This window comes from Microtus oregoni, unplaced genomic scaffold (assembly GCF_018167655.1).
Source record: "Microtus oregoni isolate MIOR12 unplaced genomic scaffold, Mior012 000001F_ref0000356, whole genome shotgun sequence".
NCBI lineage: Eukaryota > Metazoa > Chordata > Mammalia > Rodentia > Cricetidae > Microtus > Microtus oregoni.
Genome location: NW_024543060.1, coordinates 187,638 through 204,514, shown reverse-complemented (window position 1 = coordinate 204,514; position 16,877 = coordinate 187,638). Strand labels below are relative to the sequence as shown.

Here is a 16,877-nt window from a genome sequence, read left to right as displayed (position 1 = left end):
TAATTTCTCAGAAAATTAGGAATCAACCTTCCTCAAGACCCAGTAATATCACTTTTTTTTTTTTTGCTCAATTGTACTACAAGGACATGTGCTCAACTATGTTCATAGCAGCATTGTTTGTCATAATCAGAACCTGGAAACACCTAAAATGCCCCTCGACCGAAGAATGGATAAGGAAAATGTGGTACATTTACACAATGGAGTACTACACAGCAGAAAAAAATGGTATCTTTAAATTTTTAGGCAAATGGGTGGAGCTAGAAAACATCATTTTGAGTGAGGTTACCAGACCCAGAAAATCATATGTACTCACTCACAAGTGGCTTTTAGACATAAAGCAAAGAAAACCAACTCAGAAATCATAAGTTCAGAGAACCTAGAGAACAATGAGGACCCTAAGAGGGAAAGATATACATTGATCTAATCTATATGGGAAGAAGAAAAAGACAAGATCTCCTGAGTAAATTGGGAGCATGGGGACTATGAAAGAGGGTTGAGGGGAGGGGAGAAAAGAGGAGGGGAGCAGAGAAAAATGTATAGTTCAATAAAATCAATTAAAAAAACATGGTATGTGAAATAAGCCATAAAACTCTTAAATAATTATCTACTATACAACTAATAAAAATTTTTAAATAAATTTGAAACTTTTAAAAGTAAATTTTTATCATCCTTGATAGAAGGCATGACACCTTTAGAATTAGGTCTATTCTAATTTTGTAGGGAAATAACTGTTTTAAAATTACCAGTTATTTTAGTGAGAGACTATATGTTTTTGCATACTGGTTACTAATTTAATGATACTGTTCAATCTATAAGCACGTAAATAGTCCAAAAATTTTATTGTGATGATAGTACGACTAAAGGCAACAGAAACTAAAACAGTTTTAAAGATCCACTTACAACCATCCCCATCTTGAATGCCAGGACCCTGAGTGAGAAAACACATCGTAACAGCAGCAAGGAAACAGCCACAGACAGAAGAAGGGCAGTGTGTGCCTTTACCTTATTTATTTTCTCTTTCGGGTGTGATAAGAGATTTGGGAAGTGGGACAGGACATCGCAGTTAAGAACCACCTGGGTCTGCTCGTCAGTGCCAGTCACTATGTTCCCAACTGCTCTGAGTGCTGCAGTCTAGAGAGGGGAGAACATGTTTTAAGTATGTTTATAATGAAATTGTCATCTCTGTAGTTTTCATAACTCTGAGGATGTGAGGAGCAAATGATGAACATTTATTTCATCCCTACAGCAAAGCCAGAACCAAACTAGCAAGGACTTTTAAACAACCATCTCCTACGGAAAATTATAGAACTCCACAAAAAATAGGTGAAAATTGGTTAGAAAAAAGATTTTTAGGCCTAGCAGTTATGGCACACACCTTTAATCTGGGCACTTGGGAGGCAGAAGCAAGAGGATCTGTGAATTCGAGACCAGCCTAATCTTAATCTCTTACAGAGCGAGTTCTAGGACAGCCTGGGCTAAACAGAGGAAACCTTGTCTTGAAAATAACAAAAGAAAACCAAAACCATGCTCTGCCCTCAAAACCACACAAATATAAAGCATCTAAAAAAGAAAGTTTTTAAAACAGTGGAAACTAAAAATCATCAAGTCCTTTCTTTAAAAACAGTTGTTCTTATGACCAAAGCAGCAGCACACATTTTAACATGGTCCTGAGTCGGCACACATTTGTGTTTCTCATATAACATTTAATGTTACCCGGGGTCAGCATGCATCTGTAGGGAGAAAAACACTTCGGCAGAGAAGCATGATGAGCGGAACTAACTGCCGACCCTAATCAGAACAGAGTCAGGGTTCACAGTTGGAAGGCTCTGGAAACTACCCAGAGACAGAGAGCTGAGATAGGCAGACGGAAAGCTTAAGTGAGATGGAAAAGGAGCTGTGACAGAGGGGCTGGAGGCGAACGTGGGCATCAGACAAGCATTATGCTGTCTCCTAACAGGATACTAGAAGAAAAAGCTATTTGTGGAGACCAACAGTTTCACGTCTTTCTATTTGAAATCATAATGGAATGTATGCAGGTCTATGTTTAATGGCTTATGTAACTGAAAAGCTGAAAAATTATTTCAAATGAACAAATGTGGGTTCAGGAGATAAACTAGGGCAATCCTGAGGTGCATGCTGCTGGACTTAACAAAAAAGAATTTTATACAAGAAAAAAAAAGAAAATACTTACTTGAACTTTCACTTCCTGGTGGCTCAGAAGGGGCACGAGGAATGGTACAACCCCTGAATCAATAACCATCTGTATCTGCTCATTTCCTCCATCTGTCAAGTATGACAGAGCCCAAACAGTGTCCACAAGAATCTATAAGAAGTACAAACAGAAAAAAGCTATTCCAGAAGTTGTAACAGAAAAATAAGGAGTTTTCTGTTTTAACTTGGTGGGAAAGATAACCGTGTACATGACTGATATAAGTATAATTTTTATCTCAGGGCTTACCTGCGATCACCTTTCATAAACATGAGACAGAAGTTTAGGAAGCTTGTTTCCAATTTCTGACTTTATGTACCAGATAGATAAAAATAGAAATAATGTGTTGGCAAGATAGCTTAGCAAGCAAAGAGTTTGCAAGTTATCTTATCTTGGTGACCTGAGTTTGGTCCCCGAAACCAACATAAAGATGGAAGAAGAGAACCAACTAGAGAAAGCCATCCTCTGATCTCCACACAGGTACAGCATTCACACATAAACATAATACACAAACATAAAATAAATAAAAATTGTTAAACAAGCATAAAATTTTCCCTGAGCCCAAAAATTAGGCACAAAAATAATTGTGATCTATCTCATACACAAGTCTGAGGCCAAAACACTACACTGCTTCAAATCTAGAAGACCCCAAAATAATCTGCCAATACAATTTTTCCAACTACTAAAGTGAATAGGCTAAGGAATGATTCAGTACTTGAACCTTGACAAAGGCCCTCAAATGAAAAGCATGAAGTACAATAACGTAGTGCTGAGTGTCATGGCACACGTGTGTGATCACAATACATGGGAAATGTAACCAAAGGAGCAGGAGGAAAAGCCACCCTCAGCTACACAGTGAGTGTGAGCAGCCTAGGCTGCATGAGACCCAAAACCCAAATTAAGCCACATCCTCATCCATCTGAAGTTTTCAGCTACAAGAACAAGACCAAACAGGGTACCCCCCCAGGACCTGGTGAACTGACTCAGTACACAGAGGTAGTGTGGTTCTCCTTGGTGTCCTCACAGCCCCCAGGACCTGGTGAGCTGACTCAGTACACAGAGGTAGTGTGTGTTCTCCTTGGTGTCCTCACAGCCCCCAGGACCTGGTGAGCTGACTCAGTACACAGAGGTAGTGTGTGTTCTCCTTGGTGTCCTCACAGCCCCCAGGACCTGGTGAGCTGACTCAGTACACAGAGGTAGTGTGTTCTCCTTGGTGTCCTCACAGCCCCCAGGACCTGGTGAGCTGACTCAGTACACAGAGGTAGTGTGTGTTCTCCTTGGTGTCCTCACAGCCCCCAGGACCTGGTGAGCTGACTCAGTACACAGAGGTAGTGTGTGTTCTCCTTGGTGTCCTCACAGCCCCCAGGACCTGGTGAGCTGACTCAGTACACAGAGGTAGTGTGTGTTCTCCTTGGTGTCCTCACAGCTGCAAAAGCACAACTCTTCCCTCATCTGAAACCCAGAGGCCTTTCTACTAAGTGTCCAAATTAAAGACGCCTTTTGCCTGAAAGTTTCAAAAGCAGCTACCTCAACGCACATATCCTTTAAGAAGGCATGCGTACAAGTCAGAGGAGCAGATAAAACTACACATAACTTACACCTTTAGCATTACTAAGAATCATGAGAACACAATTCCAAATTACCTATAAGAAGAAAACAAATACTAATTTGGATCTGGACTCATTCCAAACCTGTGTGAGATGAAAAGAATAAAGAATGAGAAGGAATGGAAGAGGTACAATTATGCATGTTTGAAACAGAAACTGTCAGGGGGAGCATTACGGAGGAAAAAAATCAGAAGGAACTCAAGAGCAACACCAAAAGAAACCATATAATCTAAGTATGGTTTGAATATAATGACTCCCATCAGCTCATGTATTTGAATATTTCGTCATTAGGGGGTGGAACTGTTTTAGAAGAACTAGGAAGTATGGCTTTGTTGGAACAGGTGTGTCATACTGGAAAAAGTAACTATGTCATTGGAGATGGGCTCTGAAGTTTCAAAAGCCCAAGCCAGGCCTAGTGTCTTTCTCTTCTGTCTCATGTATGTGGATCAGAATGCAAGTTCTCAGCTACTGCGCCAGCACCATGCCTACCTGCATGCTACCATGCTCCCCACCATGGTGACAATGGACTAAACTTCAAAACTGTAAGCAAGCCCCGATTAAATGCTTTCTTTTGTAAGATTTGCTGTGCTTGTGATGTCTGTTCTCGGCAATTAACACAGAAACTGTACCAAAACTGGGGTGTTGCTGTGACAGGTCTGGCCATGCAGTTTGTTGGCAGAATGTGGACTCTGGATTAGGAAAGCAGGTGAAAGCTTTAAGTGGGGCTTAACAGGCCAAACTAGTAAGAGCAGGGAAGATGGTGCTGAGAGCAATGGAGACAACAACAGCCTGGCCCAAGAGGTTTCAGAAAAGAGGAATGTTAATAAGTAGCCTTGAGACCATACTTGCAGTATTTTGGCAAAGAGTGTGGCTGTTTTCTGCCCTTGCCCACCCCACCCCCAATCTGCCTGACAGTAAACTGAAGACTTTTCGATTAATGGCATTTGCAGAGGCGATTTCAAGATAGCCTAGTATTGACTGTGCTGTGTTGTTATTAGTGATCAATCTTACGTAGATGTTGAACAAGCAAGCTGAACAAGGAAAAAAAATGTACAGTTTGAAAAGAAAAAGGCACCAAGAAATGGAGCTAAGTCTGGTGTTCAAGGAGATAAAAAGTTTAAAGTCCAATGCTAAATAGAATAAAAGGAAATGGTGACCTCCGGGCAAGACCCTATCCAGCTAAGTTTCCAACTTGTGACAAGGGAATTAGAGAAAACCTTAAGTGAAGGAAACCACTGAAAACAGAAAGCTAGACAAGGGGACCAAGCTCCAGCCCCAATAAGCAACAGATCTTGGCAGCTTTGGCCATATGCTTCTGACCTTAGTATCAAGGATGCAAAATATGGGTTGTGGAATCTGAGATCTGCTGAAGGCAAGTGTGTGGCAGTGGTGTTCCTTCATGAAAGCCATTGTGGGAAGCTGTGAAGGTGAAGTAGGGATTGCCTTGGAGACCCCAAGATGTTAGAAATGTGAGAGCCACGGGATACCTGCTGAAGAAAGCTTAAGACTGGGTGTGGAACCAGCCCAAGAGAGAGGAGTGTTGTAGTCAACAAAACTGGAAGGAGTTGGAGTTCTGAACAGCTCATCAGGCATGGAAATGCAGAATTAGGAGTTTGCTCTGCTGGTTTTCACTCTTGTGTTGTACGGTATTTCCTCATTGTAATCCCTTTCCTCTGTGTTGTTAAGTACAGGATCTACCTTTTTTTGTTTTTTGAGACAAGATTTCTGTGTTGCCCTGGCTGTCCTGGAAATGGCTCTGTAGACCAGGCTAGCTTTGAACTCAGATATCCACCTGCCTTTGCCTCCTGAGTGCTGGGGTTAAAAGCATGTGCCACCAATGCACAGCTGAACTTTAAACTTTTAAACAGTGTTGAGACTTTTAAAAACTTTTGAAGCTGAATCGAATGCATTTTCACATTATGATATGGCTTCAGCTTATGGGGCCAGAGAGTGGACTGTGTCGGCTTGAAAAGAATGGTTCCCCCCATAAGCTCGTATATCTGAATGATTAGTTATCAGGGAACGGCAATGCTTTTGAAGGATTAGGAGGTATGGCTTTGTTGGAGTGGGTGTGACCTTGTTGGAGGAACAAAGTCAGTGAGGGTGGGTTTTGGGGTTTCAAAAGCCTAAGTATCTCTTTCATACTGCCATCTGAGGATTCTTCTTTAGCACCATGTTTACCTGCATGCAACTATGTTCCCCACCATGCTGATAATGAACTAAACCTCAAAACTGTAAGCAGGCCTCAATTAACTGTTTTCCATTTAAAGAGTTGCTGTGGTCGTGGTGTCTCTTCACAGCTACAGAACACTAAGACATTAAGTAACAGTATTAACAACAACAACAACAAACCCAAAAACCTGAAAGGAGCAAAGCCAAGGAGCTTGCAGTACAACAACAAAGCTGATATCTGAGTCATCAAGAGTCCCAGGACAAAGAGTTGGAAACAGCCTTGGTCCCAAGACTGCAAGCCGCCTCTGTGTTGAGGAGGTGGGAGTTAAGTATACATTTATTTTTACTGTGATTGTTCAGGACCACACTTTACAAAATGCCTTGTTTCCTTTACTGTTGTTTTGGAAAGGAAAGTTTTATTAAAATTGTTTTAGTTTTGAATACAGAGTAGTTCTATTAATTACGACTAATTTTGGAAAACTCTTGAGCTTTCATTTAACTGTTTGCCAAAACCTTCCGAAGTAAAGTGATATTCAAAGACAGTTATTAGACCAGATGTCTTAAAGACATTTCTGGGGTATTTACATTTGAAGATTCCATATTAATGAATGTCTGACTTAAATTCTAACCAAAAACTGTAACGTTATTCTTCGTATATTTTCGTTATAAGGATTAACAACCTTAGCTGCAGACAAATAAAATATTTAAGCTATTTATTTTTTTAAGAAAAAAGGTAGAGCTGAAGAAAAATGTGCATAATGGAGGAAAATGCCCCCAAATGTGCAAACAACTTAAATCTATAGATGCAAAAACAGAGATGAAGCAAAAATAAGCTCATTGATCACTGCACAGGCAACTGGAATAAAGGAAAGGTATTTAAAAAGAGGTAAATATATAGATAGCTGCTAGAATAAAGCATATTAGCATATTAAATATAAGATGATTATAGGATTAAAATTAAACTCTTGTGTTAGGGTTGCACACAGGGCTTTGTCTGCACGAGGCAAGCACTTTACAACTATGCAACAACATCCTGCGTGGAGCCCTCAATTAGCTTCTTAAATAAAAGCCAACTCTACAACTACGGGCATACCTATACCAAATAAACAAGAAAAAGAAAGTAGAGGTTGCAATTCTGGTAAGAGAACAGTAGCTAAGAATCAATGCAAAAGATACTTTATGACATGAAACTAATAAAGATACAAATGTCTATTCACCAAATAATACTGCAACTGCCATTATAAAATAGATAATATACAAGAATACTTCAAAAAGCTGGAGAAGTTTGTTCTGTTACTGTTCTTTTGTTTTTTGTTTTTTTTTTTCTTTTTTGGTTTGTTGAGACAGGGTTTTCTGTGTAACCACTGTGGCTGTCCTGGAACTCTCTCTGTAGACCAGGCTGGTCTGGAACTCTGAGATCTGCCTGTCTCTGCCTCCCGAGTGCTGGAATTAAATGTGTGAGGCACCACTGCCCTGCCTCTGTTATTGTTTTTTTTAGACAGGGTCTCTAAGGCTGGCCGTAAATTCCTTATCCTCCTCCCTTTAGCTACCAGTGTTGGGATTATAGGCATCTGCCACCAATGCCTAGCAATTAGGAAATTTAACACACTACTTTCAGTAACCAGGAGATCAAACCAACAAAGAAACAGCCAACGGGGGCTCTAGATTTGTAACCTATACTGAACTTTGTATCCTGGTGTATCCTTTTGATGGGTAATGACAAGCATGAGTGTGAACAGCTTTCTGAGTCATGAGTCATTCTACTAAGTCATCAAGCGCAAAGTGGTCTTTGGGGCGCCCAAGTCCTCTGTCACTAAATACCAAGTCTTGGCACATAAATGATCTGCTAAAATTGATAACTTTCCTTACATTACTAGTAAAAGAGGCTAGGCTGGTGTGAGATGTTATGTGACACTGCATTGTCCACGAACACATTCAAACAGGTGAGAAAGCCAGATACTCTAGCATTACAATCGCAAATTAACTTCCAGCAACAACAAAACACATAAACAAACTGGCTCTCTGGATTGTCCTGCGATCTTCCACAGTAGGTGTGGTTTGATTTCTGATGCCTCATAACAGACTACTAATGGTATAAACCCATCTAACTTTCCATAATCCCATCTGACCGCCTTCATTCTCACTAGTTACCATCTCACACATCCTGGTGCCATGGACCTCTTCCTGCTGATAGTTGTGTTGCCATATACATCCTAAAATAGAAGTAAGAAACCTGGTATTCCTCATTTCTTTTCTCTCATCACACATATCAAATGCAGCAAACTTTCAATCTAAGCATACTTAAAGTCTCCCACACTTTCATATTTCCCAATCCTCAGCTTTAGCATTGGCTAATTTTCTCCTGTGTCTACCAAAAATGCACTACCAATCTGCCTATAACTCTACAATTCCCTAAAATCTGTACTTTCCTTACAAAATGTGAACTATGAATCCAGAATAATTTCAACCACTAATTCCTAATTTTGCTATCACCAATATAAAAAGACTAAGAGTCTTAATATTTTATCCAAGGCCCTGTATGACCTATAATCTGTTTGATCTCTGCCTTTATCAATTCAAATTTTATGTGTTTATTGCTCTGATTTAAAGGGAAAAAAATAGCAGGTTCATGAAAGGAGCCAACATAAGAATGTCTTTCAGAACTAGTTTTGCTAACTAGGAAAGAGAACAAGAAAGTTTCACAACCACAAATGGTGTGTGTGTGCGCGCACGCGTGCGTGCATGCACACTTAATTGGGCGTTGAAGTGGGAATGCATTAGAAGGGACAGAGCACAGGCGATCATGATGGGACCTTGAAAAAAGGCAGCCTCCCTGCTTTAGTTCCCAAAGGAGTCTCAGTAGGAGAGTTAAAGGACAAATGACAGGGGTTCTGGAGCATGGGGCCTTAACAAGGGAGTTTCTGATTCTTATAGGTTGCCAGAGAGCGGACAGACTTCCTATCATGTGACCCACTTTGGTGGGGCCTGTGCACACAGGCAGGCACTAGGCAGGACCACAAGCTTCTCTTGCAGTTGCTAGCGAAGGGTGCTAAGGCTGCTTTCTTACCAACTTCCCACTGGGGTGGCCAGTAGGAGGTTTACTTTCACCCCAGGCCTGAGACATAGCAGGTGTCTGTCAGTACTTTGGTCTAAGAAGTGGACAGCAGATTTCAGGGAGAGAGGGAGACAGCCACAGGGTCTGTGATCTAATATCTGTTATACTTACACCACTTTGTTGGTTTTCCTCCCTTGCTTCTAAACTTCAAACACAAAGAATTTCGGGCTGAATTTTAGCACTTTCTAGAATACAGCCTTTCCTATGAAATCTTATTCAATGTCTAGGTTTTTATCAGTCCCTCATATTCTGCAAATTTTTAATCTATGCTGGAAAATACTCACAGAAAAAGTTCTATAATTCTGGTCACTTTCCTTTCCTTAGCTGTGCCTATTAGCTGTGTTCAAGTTTTCATCAACTTCAAATCTATTTTAAGAAAATAGTTCTGCTTACATAAAACTTCCCTACTATATAAGTCATACATTTTCTTAGCTGTCTGTTACAAGTATCAATTCTCACTTATCCATCTGAAAACCTTCTATAAACCTCACTCATTACCATGCAAAGCCCAAAGTTTCTAAACACAGGACCCAAGACTGCAGATAAACTCCCATCAAACTTTTGAGTCACTGTCTATTTGTACTCTCTAAAACCTCAAGGTATTCAAGTTCTCAATACCCTTCCTGGTGTTCCTGAAATGATGTTCAACCTGACAAAAACAAAAACAAACAAACAAAAACAAAACCTACTAGTCAACTCTATAACTTAGACAGAAATACCATCTCATAGAACTTTATAAATTAAACAAGTTGACATATATTATGGCAAGTGCAAAAAATAGTCTTCTATACATTTTAAACCAAAGATAGGCATCATCTTGACCACTCCTGCCATAATTACCTTGTACTTACAATGCTAGAAGTACTTCATTTTGTTGTGGGTTTTGTTTTCTTTTGGGATGTCTCACTAACTCAGGCTGGCCTTGAACTCCTGCTCCTTCTCTCCCTCCCAAGCAGAAGGATTACAGGTGCAAACCACCACACATGGCTCTTATATTGTTCACTGCATATGTTACTTCCTAGGTGTTACTTTTAAAGTTGCCAAATAATATCATATGGACTTCCATAGTTAGTACTCTGGCTATTTTTCTATTATACTTTCTTGTTTCTTTTTACACCATGTTGTGTGTTTGTTTTTTTTTATTTAATAACTTTATTAATTGACTATCTTCTTTTTTTTAATTTATTTATTTATTAAAGATTTCTGTCTTTTCCCAGCCACCGCCTCCCATTTCCCTCCCCCTCCCCTAATTAAGTCCCCCCCCTCAGCCCGAAAAGCAATCAGGGTTCCCTGTCCTGTGGGAAGTCCAAGGAACCCCCCACCTCCATCCAGGTCTAGTAAGTTGAGCATCCAAACTGCCTAGGCACCCACAAAGCCAGTACGTGCAGTAGGATCAGAAACCCAGTTCTTGAGTTCTCAGTAGTCCTCATTGTCCGTTATGTTCAGAGAGTCCGGTTTTATCCCAGGCTTTTCCAGACCCAGGCCAGCTGGTCTTGGTGAGTTCCCAGTAGAACATCCCCATTGTCTCAGTGTGTGGGTGCACCCCTCATGGTCCTGAGTTCCTTGCTCGTGCTCTCTCTCCTTCTGCTCCTGATTTGGACCTTGAGAATTCAGTCCTGTGCTCCAATGTGGGTCTCTGTCTCTGTCTCCTTTCATCGCTTGCTGGAGGTTAATATTCAGGAGGATGCCTATATGTTTTTCTTTGGGTTCTCCTTATTTAGCTTCTCTAGGATCACTAATTATAGGCTCAATGTCCTTGGTTTATGGCTAGAAACCAAATATGAGTGAGTACATCCCATGTTCCTCTTTTTGTGTCTGGCTTACCTCACTCAGGATAGTGTTTTCTATTTCCATCCATTTGTATGCAAAATTCAAGAAGTCCTTGTTTCTTACTGCTGAATAATACTCTAATATGTATATATTCCATACTTTCTTCATCCATTCTTCCATTGAAGGGCATCTAGGTTGTTTCCAGGTTCTGGCTATGACAAACAATGCTGCTATGAACATAGTAGAGCTTATACTTTTGTTGTATGATAAGGCCTCTCTTGGGTATATTCCCAAGAGTGGTATTGCGGGGTCCAGGGGTAAGTTGATCCCAAATTTCCTGAGAAACCACCACACTGCTTTCCAAAGTGGTTGCACAAGTTTGCATTCCCACCAGCAATGGATGAGTGTACCCCTTTCTCCACAACCTCTCCAACAAAGGCTATCATTGGTGTTTTTGATTTTCGCCATTCTGACAGGTGTAAGATGGTATCTTAAAGTTGTCATGATTTGCATTTCCCTGATCGCTAAGGAAGTTGAGCATGACCTTAAGTGTCTTTTGGCCATTTGAAGTTCTTCTGTTGAGAATTCTCTGTTCATCTCAATGCCCCATTTTATAATTGGGTTGGTTAGCCTTTTACAGTCTAGTTTCTTGAGTTCTTTATATATTTTGGAGATCAGACCTTTGTCAGTTGTGGGGTTGGTGAAGATCTTCTCCCAGTCAGTAGGTTGCCTTTGTGTCTTAGTGACAGTGTCCTTTCTTTACAGAAGCTTCTCAGTCTCAGGAGGTCCCATTTATTCAATGAGGTCCTTAATGTCTGTGCTGCTGGGGTTGTATGTAAGAAGTGGTCTCCTGTGCCCATGTGTTGTAGAGTACTTCCCACTTTCTCTTCTATCAGGTTTAGTGTGTTCAGACTGATATTGAGGTCTTTAATCCATTTGGACTTGAGTTTTGTGCATGGTGATAGATATGGATCTATTTTCATTCTTCTACAGGTTGACATCCAGTTTTGCCAGCACCATTTGTTGAAGATGCTCTCTTTTTTCCATTGTATACTTTTAGCTCCTTTATCAAAAATCAGGTGTTCATAGGTTTGTGGGTTAATGTCAGGGTCTTCTATTCGATTCCATTGGTTGACTTCTCTGTTTTTATGCCAATACCAAGCTGTTTTCAATACTGTAGCTCTGTAGTAGAGTTTGAAGTCAGGGATGGTAATGCCTCCAGACGCTCCTTTGTTGTATAAGATTGTTTTGGCTATCCTGGGTTTTTTGTTTTTCCATATAAAGTTGATTATTGTCTTCTCCAGATCTGTGAAGAATTTTGATGGGATCTTGATGGGGATTGCATTGAATCTATAGATTGCTTTTGGTAGAATTGCCATTTTTACTATGTTGATCCTCCCAATCCAGGAGCAAGGAAGATCTTTCCATTTTCTGGTGTCCTCTTCAATTTCTTTCTTCAAAGACTTAAAGTTCTTGTCAAATAGATCTTTCACATCCTTGGTCAGAGTTACCCCAAGATATTTTATGCTATTTGTGGCTATCGTGAAAGGTGATGCTTCTCTAATTTCCCTCTCTGTTTCCTTATCCTTAGTGTATAGGAAGGCCACTGATTTTTTGGAGTTGATCTTGTATCCTGCCACATTACTAAAGGTGTTTATCAGCTGTAGGAGTTCTTTGGTAGAGTTTTTGGGGTCGCTTATGTATACTATCATATCATCTGCAAATAACGAGAGCTTAACTTCTTCTTTTCCAATACGAATCCCCTTGATCCCTTTATGTTGTCTTATTGCTATTGCTAGAACTTCAAGCACTATATTGAAGAGGTATGGAGAGAGTGGACATCCTTGTCGTGTTCCTGATTTTAGTGGGATGGCTTTGAGTTTTTCTCCATTTAATTTAATGTTAGCTGACGGCTTGCTGTAAATAGCTTTTATTATATTTAGGTATGACCCTTGTATCCCTAATCTCTCCAAGACTTTTATCATAAAGGGGTGTTGAATTTTGTCAAATGCTTTTTCAGCATCTAATGAAATGATCATATGGTTTTTTTTCTTTCAGTTGATTTATATGCTGGATTACATTGATAGATTTGCGTATGTTGAACCAGCCCTGCATCTCTGGGATGAAGCCTACTTGATCATAATGGATAATTTTTCTAATGTGTTCTTGGATTCGGTTTGCCAGTATTTTATTGAGAATTTTTGCGTCGATATTCATGAGTGAGATAGGCCTGTAATTTTCTTTCTTGGTTGGGTCTTTGTGTGGTTTTGGTATCAGGGTAACTGTAGCTTCATAAAAGGAATTTGGCGATGACTCTTCTGTTTCTATATTGTGAAATACATTAAGGAGTATAGGTATTAGCTCTTCTTGGAAGTTCTGGTAGAATTCTGCATTGAAACCATCTGGTCCTGGGCTTTATTTGGAAGGTAGATTTTTGATAACGGTTTCTAGTTCTTCGCGACTAACAGGTCTATTTAGATTGTTCACCTGGTTTTGGTTTAGCTTTGGTATGTGGCACTTATCTAAAAACATGTCCATTTCTTTTGCATTTTCTAGTTTTGCGGCATACAGGCTTTTGTAGTAAGATCTAATGAGTCTCTGAATTTCCTCTGTGTCTGTGGTTATGTCCCCCTTTTCATTTCTGATCTTATTTATTTGCGTGTTCTCTCTCTGTCGTTTAATTAGTTTGGATAGGGGTTTGTCGATCTTGTTGATTTTCTCCAAGAACCAACTTTTTGTTTCATTGATTCTTTGGACTGTTTTCTGCGTTTCTATTTTGTTGATTTCCGCCCTCAGTTTGATTATTTCCAGTCTTCTGCTCCTCCTGGGCGTGTCTGCTTCTTTTTTTTCTAAAGCTTTCAGGTGTGCTGTTAAGTCTCCGATGTATGCTTTCTCTGTTTTCTTTAGGTGGGCACTTAGTGCTATGAACTTTCCTCTTAGCACTGCTTTCATAGTGTCCCATAGGTTTGAGTATGTTGTTTCTCTATTTTCATTGAATTCCAGGAAGACTTTAATTTCCTTCTTGATTTCTTCCTTAACCCAGGTGTGGTTCAGTAGTTGACAGTTCAGTTTCCATGAGTTTGTCGGCTTTCTGGAGGTAGGATTGTTGTTGAATTCTAACTTTAATCCGTGGTGATCTGATAAGACGCAGGTGGACACTGATATTTTTTTGTATCTGTGGAGGTTTCCTCTGTTTCCGAGTATGTGGTCAATTTTCGAGAAGGTTCCATGGGCTGCAGAGAAGAAGGTATATTCTTTCCTATTTGGGTGGAATGTTCTATAGATGTCTGTTAAGTCCATTTGCTTCATTACCTCCAGTAGTTCTCTTACTTCTCTATTAGGTTTCTGTCTGATTGACCTGTCCATTGCTGAGAGAGGTGTATTGAAGTCTCCTACTACTAGTGTGTGTGGTTTGATATCTGCCTTGAGTTTTAGTAATATTTCTTTTACATACATGGGTGCTTTTATATTAGGGGCATAAATATTCAGGATTGAGACATCATCCTGACAAATTGTTCCTGTTATGAGTATAAAGTGTCCATCTTGATCTCTTCTGATTGATTTTAGTTTGAAGTCAGTTTTGTTAGAAATTAATATGGCCACACCTGCTTTTTTCTTAGGACCATTTGCTTGAAAGACCTTTTCCCAACCCTTTACTCTGAGTAGATGCCTGTCTTTGTGGTTGAGATGTGTTTCTTGCAAACAGCAGAATGTTGGATCCTGTTTTCGTATCCAATCTCTTAGCCTGTGCCTTTTTATAGGTGAGTTGAGACCATTAATATTAAGTGATATTAATGACCAGTGGTTGTTCATGCCGGATATTCTTGTTGTTTTTGGAAGTAGAATTTGTGTGTCTCCCTTCTTTGAGTTGTGCTAGTGAAGGGTCGCTAGATGCCTGAGTTATTGTAGGCAGTGTTGGCAATGTTGGATTCCTTGGGTTGCGGTTTTCCTTCTATTACTTTCTGTAGGGCTGGATTCGTGGCTACGTATTGCTTAAATTTGTTCTTATCCTGGAATGTCTTGGTTTCTCCATTTATAGTGAACGAAAGCTTGGCTGGGTATAGTAGTCTGGGCTTCCATCCATGGTCTCTTAGCTTCTGTAGTACTTCTATCCAGGACCTTCTGGCTTTCATTGTTTCCATAGAGAAATCAGGTGTAAGTCTGATCGGTTTACCTTTATAAGTTACTTGGCCTTTTTCCTTTGCAGCTCTTAGTATTCTTTCTTTAACCTGTATATTTTGTGTTTTGATTATTATATGGCGAGGGGATGTTTTCCTTTGATCCAGTCTGTTTGGTGTTCTGTATGCTTCTTGAATATTCAAAGGAATATCTTTCTTTAAGTTGGGAAAGTTTTCTTCCATAATTTTGTTCAAAATATTTTCTGGGCCTTTGAGCTGTGACTCTTCTCCTTCTTCTATTCCTATTATTCTTATATTTGGTCTTTTTATTGTGTCCCATAATTCCTGAATGTTTTGTGATGAGAATTTGTTGGCTTTGCAGTTTTCTTTGATCAGAGTGTTTATTTTCTCTATGGTGTCCTCAGAATCTGAGATTCTTTCTTCTATTTCTTGTATTCTATTGATTATGCTTGTTTCCGTAGGCTGTGCTCGTTGACCTAGATTTTCCATATCCAGCTGGTCCTCAGTTTGTGTTTTCTTCCTTGCTTCCATTTCAGTTTTCAATTCTTGAACTGTTTCCATTACCTGTTTGATCGTTGTTTCTTGGTTTCCCAGGGTATTATGTACATATTTACTCATTTCTTCAAATTTTTGGTTATACTTCTCATCCATTTCTATAAGGGCATTTTTCACATGTTGTTTAAGGGACTCTACTGCTTTCAAAAAGTCAATTTTTTCCACTTCATCTGTGTTAGGGTGTTGGAGACTTTCTGTTGTAAGATCATTGGGTTCTGGTGTTTTCATGCTGATTTTCAGATTATTGGGTGAATTCTTTCCTTGACGCCTGCCCATCTCCTCCTATCGATGCTATCTAAGGGGTCTGTTAAAACTGGTTCAGGTTTCCCTGCTGGCCAGGGGCTCCTCTTACAAAATGCCCTTGCTCTGTTTCCTGGTTCCTGCGGAAGGGGGGGGGCAAGATCCCTCTCACCCCTCAGAAGGGTCTTCAGAATAGGACCGGGCTCCTCCTCTGCCAGGGACCTCCCCAACCGAATGCCTACCTCTTTGGTTTAATTGTAGTGGGGCGATCTGTTCTTGGTGTTTCGCGCGTTCCCTGCAGCCTGTGTCCTCTGCTGCCGCTCTGGTCCCAGCCGGTTCCAGCCTGTCCCAGTTGGTCCCTGCCGGCTGTGCTGGGCGTCCTCCGGCCGCCGGCCGCCGCCCGGTGTTCCGGCCGCCGGCCGCCGCCCGGTGTTCCGGCCGCCGGCCGCCGCCCGGTGTTCCGGCCGCCGGCCGCCGCCCGGTGTTCCGGCCGCCGGCCGCCGCCCGGTGTTCCGGCCGCCGGCCGCCGCCCGGTGTTCCGGCCGCCGGCCGCCGCCCGGTGTTCCGGCCGCCGGCCGCCGCCCGGTGTTCCGGCCGCCGGCCGCCGCCCGGTGTTCCGGCCGCCGGCCGCCGCCCGGTGTTCCGGCCGCCGGCCGCCGCCCGGTGTTCCGGCCGCCGGCCGCCGCCCGGTGTTCCGGCCGCCGGCCGCCGCCCGGTGTTCCGGCCGCCGGCCGCCGCCCGGTGTTCCGGCCGCCGGCCGCCGCCCGGTGTTCCGGCCGCCGGCCGCCGCCCGGTGTTCCGGCCGCCGGCCGCCGCCCGGTGTTCCGGCCGCCGGCCGCCGCCCGGTGTTCCGGCCGCCGGCCGCCGCCCGGTGTTCCGGCCGCCGGCCGCCGCCCGGTGTTCCGGCCGCCGGCCGCCGCCCGGTGTTCCGGCCGCCGGCCGCCGCCCGGTGTTCCGGCCGCCGGCCGCCGCCCGGTGTTCCGGCCGCCGGCCGCCGCCCGGTGTTCCGGCCGCCGGCCGCCGCCCGGTGTTCCGGCCGCCGGCCGCCGCCCGGTGTTCCGGCCGCCGGC

The 16,877-nt window shown here is 42.2% G+C and overlaps 1 protein-coding gene across 1 annotated transcript in view; it reads right to left on the bottom strand.

The window, feature by feature from the left end:
• LOC121459088 (importin subunit alpha-4-like) overlaps nucleotides 1–16,877 on the bottom strand; it is an 87,754-nt gene that overhangs the window by 6,744 nt on the left and 64,133 nt on the right. Inside the window, exons 11-12 of the mRNA XM_041668601.1 lie at nucleotides 2,192–2,323; nucleotides 1,003–1,131 (exon numbers count right to left, since the gene is read on the bottom strand). Coding sequence (XP_041524535.1) covers nucleotides 1,003–1,131; nucleotides 2,192–2,323 — 261 coding nt within the window. The remainder of the gene's footprint in view (nucleotides 1–1,002; nucleotides 1,132–2,191; nucleotides 2,324–16,877) is intronic.